General features: G+C 35.7%; 1 protein-coding gene across 1 annotated transcript in view; it reads right to left on the reverse strand.

Annotated features, from left to right (window-relative positions):
- Positions 1-471: 471 nt before the first annotated feature.
- LOC123319596 (vacuolar protein sorting-associated protein 13) overlaps positions 472-19999 on the reverse strand; it is a 45135-nt gene continuing 25607 nt past the window's right edge. Inside the window, exons 21-41 of the mRNA XM_044906623.1 lie at positions 18882-19162; positions 17987-18175; positions 17753-17936; positions 15897-16099; positions 15710-15847; positions 15206-15652; positions 14931-15092; positions 13364-13619; positions 11159-11406; positions 10881-11096; positions 6271-6474; positions 5894-6178; positions 5668-5816; positions 3750-4477; positions 3402-3577; positions 3107-3348; positions 2853-3048; positions 2558-2797; positions 2280-2449; positions 888-1137; positions 472-808 (exon numbers count right to left, since the gene is read on the reverse strand). Coding sequence (XP_044762558.1) covers positions 608-808; positions 888-1137; positions 2280-2449; positions 2558-2797; positions 2853-3048; positions 3107-3348; positions 3402-3577; positions 3750-4477; positions 5668-5816; positions 5894-6178; positions 6271-6474; positions 10881-11096; positions 11159-11406; positions 13364-13619; positions 14931-15092; positions 15206-15652; positions 15710-15847; positions 15897-16099; positions 17753-17936; positions 17987-18175; positions 18882-19162 — 5165 coding nt within the window. The 3' untranslated portion in view covers positions 472-607. The remainder of the gene's footprint in view (positions 809-887; positions 1138-2279; positions 2450-2557; positions 2798-2852; positions 3049-3106; positions 3349-3401; positions 3578-3749; positions 4478-5667; positions 5817-5893; positions 6179-6270; positions 6475-10880; positions 11097-11158; positions 11407-13363; positions 13620-14930; positions 15093-15205; positions 15653-15709; positions 15848-15896; positions 16100-17752; positions 17937-17986; positions 18176-18881; positions 19163-19999) is intronic.

The following is a 19999-nucleotide window of genomic DNA, read 5'->3' on the forward strand; positions in this document are numbered from 1 at the left end:
GCTTTGGATGCCCCACGGCAACGAACGATTAGCTGATTTTGACAAATCGTTAAAGTACCCTATTATCCAGCTTAGTGTAATTGCAATTACGATCATAGACTAAACATGTCTATGAACAGGATAAAATGAATCTGAGTTCAGCATTTTTTTTTTTCATTTAATCCATTTGTTTTCACATAGGCTGTATTCGGATTCGACTTTTTAAGAGAGAGGAGAGAATCCTCTGCGCAGTTCTAGAACCATTCTCGGACTGTCCGAAAGCCGAACCCGAATACAGCTAATATTCTCATTTAAATTTTAAACGACGTTGATTTTTCCTTCCTATTGTCACCTTAATCGTTAACAAAAGGGACCATCACTGATATTTTGATGCCTGGTATATGGCAGTAAACTCTTAAATAGACAAAAAGAGCCAAGACAGCAAGAAAATGCTGTGCATGTCGCAGCAACATCGCAATTCGAAACAAAAAATCCTCATATATTCATATATTTTTCAAAAAGCGTAAACAATTGAATAGAATTAAAAATAAAAGAAATGGCGAATTATATAAAAATAACATCGATACTTTGTGATGAGGTAATTCATACATTTTAATGGATATATAATCTAAACGTTTCCTCTCAACGATTCGATTTTCTGACAAACTACTTCTTTAAGGTGTGGATTTTCTATCAGTATAATTTTGCCATTTTCACTAGATCCAAACATCCCCAACTTCTTCTTCTTTTCTGTTATGGGAACCATAACTCCTTTCGCAACTACTCTCGCGGGATGAGTCAGCTCAGGCCAAGTGAAGGACCAATCCATCTAAAATTACAATTTGAGTTGACATCGAGTTCAAAGTTGACATCTTACATGTAGGCATTGAAAATAATTATGATTTTACCTGCCATCCTCCAAAGATTTCATTATGTGTAATATAGGCCAACCTCTGATCAGTCAGCAACAATACTTCCTTTTTGTCCACGTAATGATGGAAGACGTATATGTCCGTCTTAGCAAATTTTCCTTTATCCAAATCTATTAAAAGTTTGTAACCTTCAGCTTCTTGTTTATTGTAAGGTTTGATCAAACCATCTGCTTGAATAAATCTTGGGGGCCTAAGCCGCGTTGCTTCTTCTCCCAAGTCAGCTGCTCTGAAACGAAAAAATAATTATGAAATTTGAAACGGGGGTTCAGCTCATCAGCTTATGACAGCACGATAGTAGGCTTGAAATCTAGAATAAAAGTCACAGAATCAACAAGTAATCATCAAAAACTGCTGAGAAACTATCAAGTTTAAATATCCTTGGGTTTAGATGTAGGAAAATTTCATGAAGATAGATTCGAAATTAATTTTTACGTTCAACGAGATATAGAAATACCGGGTATGCCATTTGAAATAAGAAAGTTTTCGACGACTATTTGTAGTTGATGTTTGAGAATTAATTATGATCACTCTGTATATTCCAGAGTTGAACTTTTCTTTTATATGTAGGAGTAGCCAACTTATCTACTCGAAAAAACTCTGTCTGTATCGATGGCGTAACTAGTTTCTTCATTAAAATTGCTATTCAAAAATAATCCATATTTTCGATTTTTCGCCATTATCTCGTAAAGGGTGCCTTTGAGCTATTGAAGTAATCTGAAGAAACTCATCATAACTTGAGCTTGTCATTCCATTTTTGAGATCAAATATAGAGTGTAACATCTAAAAAGTGTAACTTTGGTTTATATCTTTGTTTTCGAACACCCTGTATATATGACAATCATTTTAGATTGTGCTTTGGGACATCCTAGACACACCACAAGAAAAGATTTTCAAAATATCTTCATTTACGCCCTCAAAATGAGCGCCGCATCTGGGGTGGGCCACCCGGTATATAATAATGGATAATGTATCGGATAGGAAGTCGTTTGTTGATCTTCTTATAAACATATATTTTCGGTGAAAACAGCATAGAGAGTTATGAAACCACATAATGGCTGCATTAAAAATGGTAAAAAAAAGAATTTAATCTTCCCCGGTAGACTCGTTCGTATTCGATACAGATATATACTGGTTGTGCCATTTGAAATGAGTAAGTGATAGTCTGTTTCCGGTTGCAGAGGTCTGAAAATATTTTTGGGGGAAAGTTCCTTGAAGAAAACTCCAATATGCAAATTTTCTGGACAAAATTATGATCAGTTTTTCATTAACATCTAATAGGCCATCGCGCCGAATCACACTTCGGAAGGAATATTAAAAAAAACAGACGATATGAGGCTCAATAGAATATTCTAAACATGTATATAATACCTTTTAACTGCATCTAAGGAACCACTGGCAAAGTCAATGACACCAGAAGTTGGCCTGGCTATCAACCCAACAGCACCCTTACCGAGGCCTTTGAAAAAGCCCCCAACACCATCCTCCATTGCACCGGAAATTGGTTTCGTTACTACACCTGTGACACCATCGAAGACACCCTAGAACAACAAAATAATGAAAATTTAAGCTTATTATCACTGCCAAGGAGCTGTGTGAAGCTGGCACCCCCAAATGCGAATATTTATATTATGATTATTTTTACTCACCATCACCAAACCTTTCCCTCCCCTAGCGAATCCTTCCTGAATACTTGTTGGCTTTTTACTGATTTGGTCCCTTCTTTTCCTCTGATAGTCATCATCAAACGTAAGCGCAGCAACGCCTTTGCCCATCGCGCCCGTGATTCTAGAAACTGCGCCAGCAGCACCACCTACGGTATGCCCAAACAAACTTCTCACACCAAGAGCTATTCCTTCTGCAAACTCCCCAGGCCCTTGAATTGCTCCCTGTTGGAAAGAATTCCCTTATTTTTTTTTCAAAACTAGAAAAAAGGCCACGCACCTGAAATGGCTCATAAAACAAATCCTCAACACCTTTGGTTATTCCTAATACAAGACCATAAGGATTTCCAAGTACATCTAAGCCAAGTACTAGAACATACAGCTGCTTCAACAACTGGCCTATATAATGTTTTGATGCTTCGTTTACAAGTTGCTTTTGAGTTAAAAAAGTGTATTCTCTCTCGAAAAACGCCAGCCTTAAAAGAAATTTATAAAGCAGATTAATCTACTGATGAACCAAATTATTGTACTTACTTGAATATCACATCTTGCATATCAGTGACTGTGACTCCAACACTGCTCAAAATGACATTAAGGAAATTAGAGGTTTCGGTTGATTCTCCAGCGCCAGCACCCATTGAAAAACTCACATGTATTTTCAAGGGTGAAAAATGCAGTACATCGTAAAAACTCTTCTGTTCCTGCTGGGCTTGTGTAGAAACATGAGTATAAAGCTGTTCATCAGCCACTTCCATATCCTTATCGAAATATTCTTTCTGAAAAAAGAACATTCAGTTGTTTCAATTTTTTAGTGCCTCACTGTGCTCACTTCTTCCTGTTCAGTATATTCCTTAGCTGCAACGATACTCAGCATTGCGTTGACGAAACCCATTTCTACCTTAACATGGAACTCTTGGATGAGAACCTTGAAATATTTGAACTGTTTAACCTGACTGTTCTTGATGAATAATTGGACTATACTCATTTCTGCGAAGGGTCTGATTCCTAAAAACGATCAAAATTGATTGGAGGTCATAGTGATATGTTTGCAAAATTAACGGCAGTGATGAGAACAAGTGCAAACCCTGTCTTATGCTCAAGCAATGTCGACGCCAGTTTTCAAAAAGGAAGGGCAGAAATATTATTAATTATAATATTATAGAAGAAATAATCTTACCTGTATTTAAAGCTAAGCTTTTTGGTGGATTTACGGTGGCTAAAACAACAGGGAACAGGCTATTCGGCAACTGATTATCAATCTGTAAATGATTCAACTTGGCATGAAGCTGCAACTGACTGCTACTACTCTTCTGTTGGAACCATACTGCAGTCTGAAAACTCCTCTTTATCTTCCTTTTGTTAGGCTTAAACATCTGACCAAGCGCAAAATCTACTTCCATCTTACCACCCACATTTACGATGCCTTTTCTAGCCTCTGGATTGAGAAGATAATCTTGATAGGCGGCTTCGATCATGGCGCTTTCTTTTGTTGTCATATGTTTGAATCTCTTGGAATTCAGTTTACAAACTTCCCAGATTACACCTGAACTAGTTATTCCCATATACATAACATCCCTCTTCGATATGTTATCGATTAATGAAAGCCCGAGACCGTGGAGTGACACAGTCAGTTCTTGATCAATGGTTTCAAAGTGTTTAGCCGATTGTACATTTTCAGCTATGTAACTATCCTCGGTGAAAAGAAGAACTCTCTGCATACCGTCTAAGAACGAAACCCAGAAAATTTTATAACTGCTACTTTTTGTACCGACAGTATATTCTCCTATCTCGTCTTTCCTCAAGTCGTTTTCTATTTCGGCTTTATTGCCACCTTCCCAGACTAGAATTCGAGGACCAGATGGGTTTTCCCATGTGTATAGCATTGAGTGTTTCTTCTTCAATTTGCTAGAAAATATAATGAAACTTGTTGAGTTTTGGAATCCTCACTTCTGAAAATGGGACACAGGGATTTTAAAATGGGACAAAGGGATTAACCTCCTGTAAACTATGTTTAGATTAACATGTGGTTTGGGATCTAAGCAAACATGAATTCGTTCCAGATAAATTATTACACAATTTCGAAGATTTTTTATGTGAGCATTTCAGACATTCTACCTTTTCAGTTGAATTTTTATCACTTTTTTACACCTTTTTTGTTGTCTTTCGAAGTTCAATTATTAATTTTTTTTTCAGTCGACTTTTCGACCTTTATATGAATTTATAATTTGTGTTGTTTTCATCCTGATGATTTCTTATTCCATTTCATTTGATATTATTTTATTATTTTAAGCTTTCAAGATGTCTCTTTTTTCCTCGCATTTTCAGTTTCACTTATGTGATTTTACTTCTGAAGCTGATATGTTAGCTCAAAAAATGTTGAGTATTAATCAAATCATCTAAGTGTACTTTTACTAAAGAGTTGAGTAATGCCTTACTCTAAGGAATGCTTAGATAGGTCAGAATGTTTCTCAACCCGGAAAAGATTGGAATAATTAACGGCATACTCCTTCTGACGAAAATGATGTATTTTTTATGAAATATCTTCGAAACGTCACATTTTGAAATAAGCATTTCAACCGTTTCCCAAAATAATTATTTTAAGTACTTAAAATTGAAAAATAATAATGGGTATTCAAAATTTAAAGCGTTTCACTTCGATTTCACAAGTTGGCAACATCAACTGAAATATGCCTTGATAATAAAGGACAACAAATACATTATCTTGATGAGATAGACAAAGATGGCTGTCTTTGAAATCTGCGACGAACGAGGAAGGTCGTAAAATTTTATGGAATTTTTATGGCCGGTTGCAGTTGAAGCTCGCCAAAAATTAGGCGCCTGTAAATCAACAGCTGTTATTTTATAAACAAGCTGATCGGACATTGTTCTTTTCATTGTCTGATAGGCGCTGTTGCCAAATCGTAAACTCGGAACCAAGCGATTTAAATTCTAAAACCCCATATTAGAAGAATGATTTTGAATAGTTTCCGCGGTGCATTTGAAAAAAATCATGAATGAAACTCATAATTATTCATTTAAAACTTGCATATGAAGTGATAACCCAAATTGAGGAGAATTCCCCATTGAAACACTACCTTATCTTGGCGGATTGCTTCTCCCAGAAATTCATGTCATCCCTAGTATGGTTGACAATCAGAGCAGGCGCCATACCAAGTCCGTAAGAAGCTAGGCTGATGTAAATGCCTCCTTCTGTGATTTGTATATCTACGTTCACACCACCGTACTATACCATATTGAAAAGTTATGTTAGTATTCGTTCAACTCTAAATCGAAAAAATAAATTTAAAGGCAACAGCTCACCTTGTTATCCAATCTGAGCAAGGTGGTATGACTTTCGGTGTACAAGAACGGTTGTGATATTTCGTCAGTTCCGCATATTCTAAGCCTCAAGAGCTTATCATCATATTCGCTAATTGGCCATAAGGATACACATGATTCAGGTTCCACCTTTAACCAATGATCGGCAGGGCGTATACTTTCTTGGAATTCCATTGCGAATGACGTGTTATTTATTATCACGTAGTATGGAGTGAAGGTAACTTGTTTCGTTAGGCCATTGTTTGTTAACTGATTTGTAACTCCAACCTGGAAATTTCAAGTATGATCAATTCTGTTCTCAACAAGTTTGTATATGACTATCCAGTTCACTCATATATTAGTTGATGTCTCTACCGTACCTGGTATATCTGATCATCAGTTTTACAAACTAAAACACCTGATGATCCTGCAACGTCAAGGGAGAACTTGTCGGACCATACTCCGTCCCGAACACGAACTGAAGCTTTCTTCTTCGAAAAGAAACTTTTAGCATTGAAAGAGAACAGTATTGGTTTTTGATACTCAGGAGGGTGATGTATGATACTGGTTATATCATCGGAGCTCTAAAACAATGAATGGAATGAAATTATTTCATTCAAATAAGCTTCATGAATAAAAATTCACTTTCATACTCATCATAACAAATCTTTTTTAACCTGTTAATCTGTAAGAAATGAGGGGAGACAACGGAGAAGAATATGAAATCACTTTTACAAAAATCAAACTTCCCATCATCAGCTTTATATTTTTTGTTGGGAAAACAAATCAAACTATATCACCTAATTGGTGATCTGAATGGAAAGTGGCAGTCTTCTTTCATTTTGAGCCAAGTGACCCGGCAGAAATTGCCCTGCCAAGTGAGGGAATATTTAGTATTTGGAAGTAAAATGAGAGATGAATAAAATTAAGTAAAATTAATATGAGAAGTTTTCATTTTAACTTTTCATTGAAAAAATGACTCTCGTACAATTATGTATAGATTCTTCATTTAAATTGAACATTGACTTTTGTATTGCAGTACCTATTTGTAAATAATATTTTTTGTTTCAATGACGCTGTTCGTGAATATTTTAACAGCAAGTCTTGTGCCGTTGCATAGATGTGGTCAGTTGATATTTCGTTACATAATAATTACTAATTCATTCCTTAAGTGCATCAGCAATTACATTTTATATGTTCAAATTTAGTTCATTGACATCAACATTCTTAGCAGCCAATATAGCATAATGTTCGGAAACATTTTTTATTGATTTTTTGATTCGGCGAACTGACAAAATTAAATAGGAAATGGAATACGCCCTGAAGAACTATCAATGGGAATTTCTGCATTAGCGATGTCCAGAAAATGTTTTGAAAATGCTATTACAGTTTGATCGTTCTGAAAGAGTATGAGCAAGTTCATAAATGATGTAGGGGTTTTGACGTCTTCTTGTTATTCTTTTACCCTTGATTTTTTTTCTAAGGCCCGTTTGCACCAATCCCCCTTAAAATGAGTACTTAACTAAGCGTAGCTTAAAGTTAATGGACGCTTAATTTTATTTCCAGTTGCACGATTGCGGCTTAACAGAATCTTAAGTAAGGGGCCCTTAAGTTTTGATATCTAGTGATATTTCAGTTTTTTATTTTGGTGCAACTTCATTCTAGTCCAATAAAGCCTTTTCATTGGTTGGCCGGTTCAAGATGATCGTTGTCATTTCACTAACCTAACTTTATTGTCCTGTCAGTCAGTGTCAAGTATTAATTAATTAATATTATTATATATTTATTATTATTATATATTTATTATTATATTATATTTATTATTATTATATTATTATCAAAGAGTGACAACTTTTTGTTGCTGAATTTGCATTATTATTGATAATGAAATGGATTGTCAAATAAAAGGTACTTGACGTTATTAGAAAAACCACAGCAGTAGTGCAGCCAGTTTATGAGTTCAACAAATTATTTTAGGTTAGAATCCCGCCCTTTAATACCTAAGTGGTAATTACAGGAGCGCTTAAATTTAAGGCTAGCTTTAGCCATTTGAATGTCACTTAACAGTTGGTGCAAAGTAATTTAAGTTAAGGGTTCATTTTAAGATACACTTAAAACTGAGTGCGTTTGGTGCAAACGGGTCTGATTGAAGTTAAAGGACGTCTCGATGACACCCCGTCTTTTTTTTTCCAATTTAGTGGTTTTTTTATGAGAAAAAAAACTTTAGTGTCATTAAAACTTGTTTTCACAATCATTTTTCGACGGTTTTTCGACATATTTCGATAAAAATAACAATTCTTTATATATTGCAAAGATTTCATAGCGATATATGCCAAAATTACGCTGAAATTCAGGAATACTGAAAATTATTCAATATTCCTAATATTACCTCTCACGTGGTAATTTCAATTTTTCAACTGTATCAGTTCGTAATTCAGCCTTTTGCTCAACGATGTGACACATTTTCGTATTTGGGTTAGCATCCGTAAAGCAACCAATGTCGATCGTCTTGATCTCGAATCGTATGTACTACTTTCCCTTAACTCCTAAACTAAATAATGAGTAATTTTCCGGAATCATAATTTCTATACTAAGGCCGGTTGTTCATTTCAGAATTAAGTCGAAATTTAAGTTATTTCTAGATTAACCTGACAGAATTGAACGGAAATGTCAAAATTATACTGAACAACCGGGCCTTAATAATAATAGGCGATTTTTAGCGTGTTACCGGTTATGTTACTAGCGGTATCTTGCGGTTACCCCCCACTCTTCCGCGGGAAGAATGATTTGAATAACCAGTATGAATCGCAAAAATAAGATCGGTTATGTAAAATGATTGATCGTACCTACATGTCAAAACAAAAATAACCTCAACTCAGTACTCAGTTGAGACTGTTTCCTCTTATAGGGAACTCTAACGATTTGTCAAAATCAGCTAAGCGTTCGCTGTCGTGGGGCACACAAGCTTTTCCCTCCATTGATTCGCATGCTGCTTTGGTCAAGTATTGTGTTTTATGCATGTTTTTGGAAAAAATGTTTTTCCCGACGTTAGATTAGAGTGATAAAACTATAACTTTCCCAGAAATGCCTCTTTATAGTGATAATAAAAAGCTTTGTGTGCCCCACGGTAACGAACAATCAGCTGATTTTGACAAATCGTTAGAGTACCCTATATTATGAAATGGAAGTTTGCTTCAACATGGATACTATGTCCGATATTACGATCGAATGTATTCTAAAATAACGAATAGTAGATTGAATATAAGTAGAAGCCCTCATTTTGAGATACGAAAAGAATATTACAGACCGTCCATTCCTAAATGAACATTGGATACAATACCATGAATCTATGATATTTTTTCAACGTTTCTGCTTAAAAGAGGACACCTTCGTAAAATTCTGAATATTTTGGTTCTGAACAATAGATATTTGAATAATTTATTCATACTTATGTACAATGGTATTCGCACAAGTAATGTGAAAAAAAGAACTCTTCAGCACATGCATTAATATGCATGTTTTCTGGACCGTTCTGTTATACAGGTGAATCTTGGTATAAGCTCGGAACTACTGTATTTCTGGAATCGTGTTCAAGAAAACTGCGATGGGTTCTATAGCAGCTGATGTTTTTTCTACCAAGAATTAGGTTCTACACTGGCGGAGATCAATATTCTTCTCTTTGATGAACGAATGGTATATTTTGGTGGCCAACATCCAGTTCCTCCAAGAAAGCATTGCTTGCATTCCACTGGTTTATGGTTTTATTTCTTTCCACATTCCGTAAAGTCCATGGATTCGTTCTCAAAAGTATTTTACGGCAGGAATAGAACTATATAGAATGGCACTTTGAACACAATATAATAAATTAAGAATGCGATTTTTTCTCGATAACGTTTTTCATTCAATCGTGTCATACATTTGACAAATAAACAATCCCTTGTCACCGCTTATAAGCCTAGTTGCACACACACCGATTTTGGACGGCCGATTTTTTATCGGTCGTCCAAATTCCAATAGTGAACCACGCGTGGGAACGGGACCTGGCACACACGCCGACCACTGATCGGTGACGGTAAAATGCCGGTGAGAAACCGTCCAATACCGGGATGTAGTGGCGTATGTGACTAAGTACACGTTTATACAAGCACCGATTGTTTACCATTGAACTCAAGAAGGAGTTCTTTCTTGAGTTCAATGTTTTTTACCGACCTTTTCAGTCGAATTCGTTTGCCTGATCGTTTGGCCGGTAATAATCCGGTGAGTGTGCTAGCAACTGCTACCGATAAAATATCGGCCGATTTTATTCCGGGCCGTCCAAAATCGGTGTGTGTGCAACTAGGCTAACTCTGATCGCGAGCTGGGTTATTTGCGGTAAATACTAGTGACGTAGGATATGACGTCATATCACTTCCCCTCCATAACCGGTTTCACGCTAAAATACAACGGTAACTTCAGATGACATAACCACAAGTAACCGGTAACACGCTAAAAATCGCCTAATGTTACTCTCAAGATGAATCAATTTTTCATTTTCTTCAAGCGACAGTCTGTCACAATATCGTAAAAAAGACACTAGTATCTTAAAAAGTCAATATGTCATGGGTCACACAACACAGGTTATTCTGTGCATCGGTTTCTAAATCGTTGTGTGGTCCTTTTTGTCTGTTTATAATACTGTCAACCTGTTATTGTAAAAATTTGAGACAAATAAACAAATGATGATGATGATGATGAATAGTCACATCTCTTACTAGTTATTTTATACACCAAAGTTGTGAGACCAATCATAATTCAAAGAGAGCTTCGGGTTTCTTGAAAATACGAGTTATCTTTGGCTTCTGATTGATCAGATAGAACATTTTGTTGAATTGAATAGTCTGAATAATATCATTAAGTACAAGGGTTAATGATAATACAAAAAACGTTTTCTTCCCCAATTCGAATGCAACCACTGGCATTATTATTCTATCTTGTACATTTTCCAACTCACCTTGTATGAAAGCAGCAATCCTGACTTGTTCAACATCCAGAATGGACAATAAAGTTCGAGTTCAAGAGTTTCGTGTCTAGTTTTCCTATGAATACCTAAATTCAAAGATACTTTGGAAGTGCTATCATAACTATTGAATGTCCAGACGCTGAATTCATCCATTTCTTCAAGAATTTCCTGCCTACAACTCCATTCCTTATCCAGATAATTATCCAACTGCAGCAAATTTTTACTTAATGAGTTTTTATGTTCACAATTTCAAAAATGTTCAGACTCACCCTGATCACTGCTACAGACTGCCCAGGACTACAATTCGGTAACTGCAAGGTGTCGCCAGGATTGATTGAAATTTCATCTACTACATTTTCGACACAACAGACTATTGGTATAGGTAAATAATTTTTTAATGAGACTGAAGGTCTCAAATGGACACTATAGCAAGTACTGGCCATTGTATGTCTTAGTGTATTCTCGTGAAATACTTGGAGCATTTTTCCTATCACTCGAATGGTGAAAGGTTCCGTGCCTGAAAAGAATTGGACTTTTGAAAAAATCAAGAGAAACACCGATATCCCCACATATCCCAATATTCCTAAAAATATAGATCCGATCAAGTTGAGAACCTGTGTTTCGAGGTAAGTACAAAATATCTATTTCGATTTTGAATACGGGTGTTTCGAATGATTCACATCTTATAAATTGCTAGAAAATCAGAGAATCCACTGTTCGAAAGTTGAAAAATCGGAAAATTTGAATTCTTTCAGAAACAACCACGATGAAAAAAAAGACAAGATTCGCAAAAAGTGAACAATAATAATAATAATAATAAGAGCACTATTCATCGACGTGGCAATTCCAAATAATAACAATCTTCTAGATAGGCACACTGAAAAAATTTCAAAATACAGAGATCTCGAGGAACAAACCAGAAGACAGTGGAAGCTGAAAGATATCAAGACCATCCCTATTGTCATTTCATCTACAGGCCTGATACCGAAGAAACTACTAGAGTACTTGAGGAAACTTCAGTTGGACGAAAATATTTATAAAGTCGTGCAGAAGGCGGTACTGCTCGGAACGGCGAGAACTGTACGCAAGTACATGGGGAATGCAGAGGAACACCGTCCGCTCCGACAGGAAATGCGGGAGGAGCAGGAATCCAACCTACAGCAGGGAGCCGAGAAGCGACCCGGACCCGACCACCACCACGAGCCCGAAAACCTGGAAAGGTCTCCAACAGAGCTTAATCCTTTTGATATCTGAGATATCTGGGATGAGTGAATTTTCCTCTGGAGAGGAGTGTGAAAGCCGCAAGGCTAAAGTCAGATTAAGATTATATATTTTTTTGCAACTACTCTCGATGTGTATCAAACGAGCTGAAGGACCTCAGGTCGATTGCCCTTTGCTTGTTAGCAATAAAGTTCAGTTATTATTATTATTATTAAACGATATAAGCATTACAGTAGCTAAATTATTGTTCTAAGAGGAGATTCTTGTCGGTATGTCTCGAATAATGTAAATCTAACATCTGTTTTGTGTAGCGATGAAGCTTAAAGAAATGGTGCAAATAAACACCCAAATTTGATGGACCGAAAATTCCCACGCTTCAAAAAAAAACAAATTTTCAGCAAAATACTGAATACTGAGCATTGGAAGTAGTTTATGTGAAATGTGAAGGAAAATGTTTTCATTCCATAGTTCGAGAATAAAGAATATTTCCATAGGAAATTACACTGTTTTCCTATGGGATGGCATTCCTTCACATACGAGAATCGGTTGCCTGAGGAGGAGAATTGAGTTTGATCACGCTGCTCACTAGATGACGCTCGATTACTCAATATAATACTCAATAGCTTCTACTTGTGTTTGATTAGGATCCGTCAATGGGACCAAAAACATAGTCGGCATCTACTCTTTCTCGATGGGATGTACTTTCTGAGGGGGTTCGGCCGATGGCAAAATTGGCTAGTTCGATTCAGGCCGTACCACTTGATATTGACATCAACATTTGAATTAATTCTCATTATTACATTCATGTCTCAATGATATAGGCGCCATCTTTTCTTCGTGTGGATTAACTCAGACTTCGCTTGCAAAGTGATTCGTGAACATAATGGCATGGAATCATTGGTCAGTTTTCGACCAATAGCAAAAAAATATCACTGCCGTAGCGACAAATTCATTCTATACAAACCGTACATAAAAAAAAGGAACTGAACTCTTATTATCATTATTGTCGAAGATGGAGTAATACGAATTTCGCACCAAAGCGAAAGATATTACTGGGAAATTCGAATAATTGGAAAAATAATATAAAAACTAGAAGACCTTAATAAGGTAAAATAACTTTTAGTTAGTATGAATACAAACATATTAACAGTAAACTAAGTCAAATGCTTTATCTTGTCTGTTCTCTTTGCCTTTTTTTCTCTGAATAGTGAAGCACCTGATAAGATATTAAATAATCGTACTTTCAAAATTACCTTGAGATACATCCTTAGGGCGACACTGAAGTAATTTAGACGAAGTGAGGTTCGACTGTAACTCCTTCCATACAAAAGGCACTGACGTAATAGAATAGCCTTCTACTGCGAAGAAAAGCTCTTCTGTGGGAGTATAAACACCAGATAAAGGAATATTAACCAATTTATAAGGTTGTACAATCGCTATTCTCTTTATTTCGTTGCCACTTGAAGTGAGAATGTAGATTTCTATGGGAACATGGAAATGGTTGTGAACCTGTAAGAAAACATATCATGTTGATATATCATTCCCTAAACAGTGCGACCCATTTTGAAAGATCCACTGAAATAACTACTTGGGAAGAGCCTGGATCAAAAAATGTTTCAAATGAAAGTGTCAGATACATTTAATCTGACCTTGGAGTTTTATTTCAAGATCAAGTAGATTTTTTTTGCATAGAGAATATACATTTCTCTTTGCAGAATGTAAACTTGTCTTGAAAAACAAAAAACATTTTGTTTCTTATACTCGTATGAACATATAGTCAAGAAGAATTTTCTGATTTTTTCCAACCACACACCGCAATAATAAAATCTCACCGCATGCTCTATTTTGAAATTGTTACTAAAATGCAAACAATGCATTGGTACATAATAGGGAATACTCCTTCTGACGAAAATGATGTATTTGTTATGAAATATCTTTGAAACGTCACATTTTGAAATAACCATTTCAACCGTTTCCCAAAAAAAAAAATTATTTTAAGCACTTAAAAATGAAAAATAAAAATGAGTATTTAGAGTTTAAAGCGTTTTGTGAGAATTGCTCAAGCTGGCAACATCGACTGAAATATGCCTTGATAATAAAGGACAACAAATGCATTATCTTGATGAGATAGACAAAGATGGCTGTCTATAAAGTCTGCGACGAACGAGGAAGGTCGTAAAATTTTATGGGATTTTTATGGCCGGTTGCAGTTGAAGCTCGCCAGTAAGTACGCGCCTGTAGATAAACAGCTTTTATTTTATAAACAAGCTGATCGGACATTGTTCTTTTCATTGTCTTGTATGCGCTGTTGCCAAATCGTAAACTCCGCACAAAGCGATTTCAATTTTAAAACCCCATATTTAAAGGATGATTTTGAATAGTTTCCGCGGCGAATTTGAAAAAATCATGAATGAAACTCATAATTATTCAGTTTGAACTTGCATATGCAGTGATAACCCAAATTGAGGAGAATTCCCCTTTGTGAATTTCACATTGTTAGTTTGCATCCTTTAATCAATCAATCAGTTTCATTTTCGATTTCTCATTCGAATTGCTGACATTCAAAATAATATTCAGTTCTTCAATTATGCTCAGTGGTTTACGTGTAGAGATAGTCAGCATAAACCACTCCATATATCCTCAACGATCTGGCAAAAACGAAATGTCTGCATCAGACTCAGAAACTTTCATTTAAAACATTTTTTGATGCAGGCTCTTCCCAATGTGTTATTTGGATCTTTTAAAATGGACCATGCTGTATAGTGTATAGTATGCAGTTTTCAAACTAAAAAATGCTGCTTGTGTATGAAGTATACCAACCTGTAAAATACTCCTAAGAGTTATTGTCATGATTCCATCAACCATTTGAGATTCAGAAATAACACCATAAGACTGATTATTCGAGCTTCTATATTTGAGTGTAAAGTATCTTGTGTCTGCTCTTGCTACAGGTAATTCCAAAGTGCAATTCATCTCGTTTACCTAAAACATAAGGAAAATATCAATATTTCGGAGTTAAAATAATATGTTACCCATATAACAAAGTTAGCCAAATCGCCTGTAATATAAGAAGACAATTCAGGAACACAACTCACCTTAACACTCAAATATCTAGATTTCACTGAATAACTTTGTGTTATCAATACATCGCTGAGCTTAATGTATTCCTTCTGAGATTGTTTCAATTCGAGATGCACCTCGGCCCCTGTCTCCAAGATAACCTCATTGGGTTCTACACCAAAGTCCGTACCAGTGATCTTGAATGGGCCTTGCTGCAGCATAAGTGTCACAGGACTACCTATTTCGTTGATGAATTTATGCGACGATTGTTTTTTAACAGGAACAAAATCCCTCTTTTCCATTGCAGAGGAGAAAGATCCACCCAAACTTGTCAGCACATGTAGACAAGTTTTTGTCATAGTGAGCTCTAAGGTAGTTTTGGAGATCACATCTATGCTAGTGACGGGCTGAAGAGAAATACTGGTCATATCAGATTCTACAGGACTCATTATCGACTGATCTTCAGGGTTATTTATGGCCATCTGAAAAGACATAATAATATGATATTTATCTGAAGTGTGTACCTTTATCATTATCACCTCCAGTGTGAGCTCCCAAGGCATCAGGCTAATTTTTCCGGCTTTCTTGGTTTGCACAGGTTCTATAAGAGGTTCCCAAAGAGCAAGAAAACTGTTGTAGTACCCCATCATCATATTGAGGGATGCATCAATATTCAACTGAAAGGAGGAAGATTAAAGATTATGAAAATACAAAATTTAATATTACCTGGGAGCTCCAATTTCTCACATTACCATGAAACTTACTTTCCAAAAGCAACATGGGTAATGTTTTCTGTCCTTCGCCAGCTTCTAAAGTTAATATAATGACAGGCATATTGATAATGCATAGCTCTTCTAGGAAGTTATTCACTTCTAATGACACGTCTGCTTGTTTTGAATTAATTTCTTCGACTACATCAATACCAGCATCTACAAAATTTTTAAATATACACAACCCATAATATTATGTGAGAAATTATTAAATAAATAAATATTTTTGTGCACACTGTTTTCCCTGGAGCCCCAATCCTTGGGTACACAATTCATGTTCCCTATGACAACATAAGTATACATTTGCTGAAAACGATACGGGAGTTTTCCGATAAAAAATCAAATTCAGGGAATACGCTTATATCAGCCGTTAGTGCAAAACAACAATTCATCATTCGAAATGACCAAACTAATCAGAAAACAGTCTACCATTGGGAGAAATTTTGTTTTGTTTACAAACATTTTTAGTTAAGGATTCCACCTTAAACTTACATCGTTATAAAGAAGACTTGTCCATACTTTAAGGAAGTGTACATTCCTGTCCTGTATAAGATGGAACACCCTGTATATTTTTACGTCAAATTTTTGCAACTTTTTTCTGAATACATCGATCTATCACACCTAATCTTCAATAAATTTTAGCTTTAGCAAAAAAATTCATATTTATGTTTGTTTTTCCAACAGTAGGCCATGAATTCTTTCACACATACATTTAATTATACCTTTTTTAAAACGCCATGTGACTTAAACCTATTTATTCAATTATATTTTAAACATAAACTCAAAATATCGAAGTTTATGTTAAATAGTGATATTTTGAGTTTATGTTTTGAATATAATTAAATAAATAGTTTTAAAAAACATGTCGTTTTAAAGAAGGTATAATTAAATGCATGTGTGAAAGAATTCCTGGCCAATTGTTAAAAAAACAAACGTAAATATGGATTTTTTTTTTTTTTAACTAAAATTCATTTGAGATTAAGTTGTGATTTAAATTTACGAAGAAGCGAAATATCTCAGAAACGGCAAATTTCAAGCACATACGATGTCAAATAAACTCATCCTTTTTTCATCATGCTTTCTGAATCTGCCGTAAAATGCAGGTTGTTCCGTAAGAAAAAACACATTTTCGGTTCCTACTACTCTACTGGGACACCCTGTATATTCAAAAACAAAACAAAACAAAATACGTGGGCATCATCTATCTGCAGATGAAGTGTCCAATTGGTCTTTACATCATTTAGAAGGCGTAGTTCATAGACCATTTCTTCGGGTATAGATGATTTTGGTATATTCATGATTAAGGCCCGGTACTTTCACCTTCGAATAAAATTTATTCAACGAATAATGACGTACCGACATTCGATCTATGACAAATAAACTCTTCTAATTGAGTTTCAATGACAGATTTATTCGATGAATAACACTATCTGAAAGTGAAGAGACTGCATTTTTACTAATCTTACGAATAAGACTTAATAAATGCGAATAAATTTATTTATTCGCACGTGAAAGTACCTGGCCTAAAACTTATAGATTATCATAACTTGATTATAGGGTCCTAATTTATGATATTTGGTTCGAGAAGCCTTAGTAAGGAGCACCCCAGAGTAATTCAAAGCCAACTGCCTCATTACAATTATTTATAAATACCCTGTATAATACTTTCATTTTTCACAAATATTATTTATTTCTTTAAGCCTCCTCACCATAGTTTGCACAAGTGATTGGCAGGGATGTGTTGTAAGAATTCTGATTGCTGATGAAAATAAAGTTTGAAAAAAAATATCAAACGAAGAAACAACATCTCACCTGTTCTCAAATACCAATAGTCGTCATCAGAATAAGGTTTGGGATGCCAAAGTTCAGAAAATGTGAATGCATCTTCTTCCTCAATATTAGATGTGACATTTGTTGCGCTAAATTTCGCAGATATGTTACTAAGTAGGCCGATCGTTGAGGGAGAAAGGCAGAATCTAATATCGGTGAATAGAAGCTGAAACATTGCATTCAGAGAAAATTTCCCAAAGCAAAAAACAATCTCACCTCTACATGTAATCCTTTATCTTGGGGTGTAGATCCGGCTATACTGATAGTTATTGGGAACAGAATATTACTCATTGTATCATTTCTCTTCAGTGGATTGTAATTGCATGTTATCAATTGGAACTCCATAACTGTACCATTGATCACTTGATGCATACCTTGGCTACGATATTTTATTTGAACTTCGCTCTGGAAGAAATATGTGTTTGATTTGGCACAAACCATTGTTCAGAGTGCCAACGTAAAGACCATTCCAGAGAACGCAAAGATCTTTTTGCTGGCATTCTGTATGATGGTGTGTGGCTAGTTCGACTAAGATCGTAACATCGGTTGAAATCCAAATCAGAGAGTGTTGTCTGTCTGAATCGATTTCGGTCAAAAATTCCTGGATTCTCTCGAAATGATTTAACAAGCGTCATAACCCCACATTTTCGAGCTATATAGAGTGGAATGTGTAAAATTTCCATGGCTAACCGAGTGCTTAAATAAAAGTGAATGGAGTATAGAGTCATCGGAATTACAATGTTCTTCTTTGGGGAGCATCATCGGAGAGTAATCACGCAGAAAAAGATCATACTCTAAATATTTGGTCTGAGACCGAAAGATTCCCACAGGGATGTTTTCAAGATATTTCAAATTTTAACATTAACATGTATTTCAAAACGAAATTGTGTTTTTATGAAGAGGAAAAACAAATTAATTAATAATCCTTAACCTTCGACGATCAGTTCATATTGAAGAAGTGGCAATTGAGTCAAAAAATTTACGTGAATAGATCATAACTAGATGCAAGAATGATATTCTGAATGCTAATAACTGGATTATCGATTGAAGGCAAATCTATATGGACTCGTCAATAAATGTTTCGATAATCCTTTCATTGATTTCAACTTACATGTAAAATTATAGCACTGGTATCGATGTTATCCATATGTTCCACAAGAATTATATCAGGTTTTTCTATTTTCAAATTTACTGTCATCCTAACTGTGCTCTGAGTGGAAGTCGCAGCAGTCTTGTTTTGCACGGATTTACTGGAGGGAGTTTGCTTAGCTGAAATTTGGGAAGCATCTGCTGTTGCTTTGTCGGTTTCAAACGTCGTATTGAAGAAATCCATTAGCTTCATCATATACTCAACGGATAGAATGAAGGTGAAACTGTAAACTCTTACGTCAGCTGAAAGAGATTCATATTCATTAGGCAAAATTGTAAATTACATTATAAGCAAAATTCAAAACAATCAAACAATGAATTTTATTACATCAAAAAGCTTCTCAAATCACAAGAATTGTTGAAATTGGCCGCCTCCAGCTAGAATACAAGTGTCGTCTTCTCAAGACGTTTCGAAAATATCTAGGAAATTGTTGTTTGGAAAACATACAGGAAACAAAGCACTTTAGAAAAAGGCCTACAGGGCACGACCCCAAATAACTCAGAGATTAATGTCGGATGAAACTGAATTTTACTGTGGCGCCGCGTATAATATGTAACGGTTCGGCATCTCTCTCGCTGTATTGAACCTCGCACACGTACACTTACAGTGTAATCATGCGTTTAAACAGTACAAGACCGTCAAGAAACAAGATATGGCATCAACACAGTCTGGTGTTCCATGAATCTCGGGAGTTCTAATTCTAATCACAATTGGGCTGTTCATTCAAGTACACTCAAACAAATTCGCTGCCAATATTAATGAGTACTTAGACACTGGAGCATAGGGAGTCATTGAGGTATTTCGTGGGACCTTTTTTGGCACAACCACGTGGAGTTGACAATTGCTGCTGGAAAAGAGCTGGGATTTGCTTCCACAACAGCCAAATGTGACCAGGATCAGAATTCTGTTCCAAGACTTGTCCTGCTGGAGCACAAACTTTGCTCGCACTCGGGCACAGATTATTTCCACCGGTAAACTGTCGAGTTTCATACCAAAACAGTATTGAACGTGTCTGGTCTGTAATGTCACAGCAATTACACCGCTTACCAGACCCACCACAAGCATTAAAACAACTCGCC

The sequence above is a fragment of the Coccinella septempunctata genome, chromosome 8 (assembly GCF_907165205.1).
Source record: "Coccinella septempunctata chromosome 8, icCocSept1.1, whole genome shotgun sequence".
In the NCBI taxonomy this organism is placed as follows: domain Eukaryota; kingdom Metazoa; phylum Arthropoda; class Insecta; order Coleoptera; family Coccinellidae; genus Coccinella; species Coccinella septempunctata.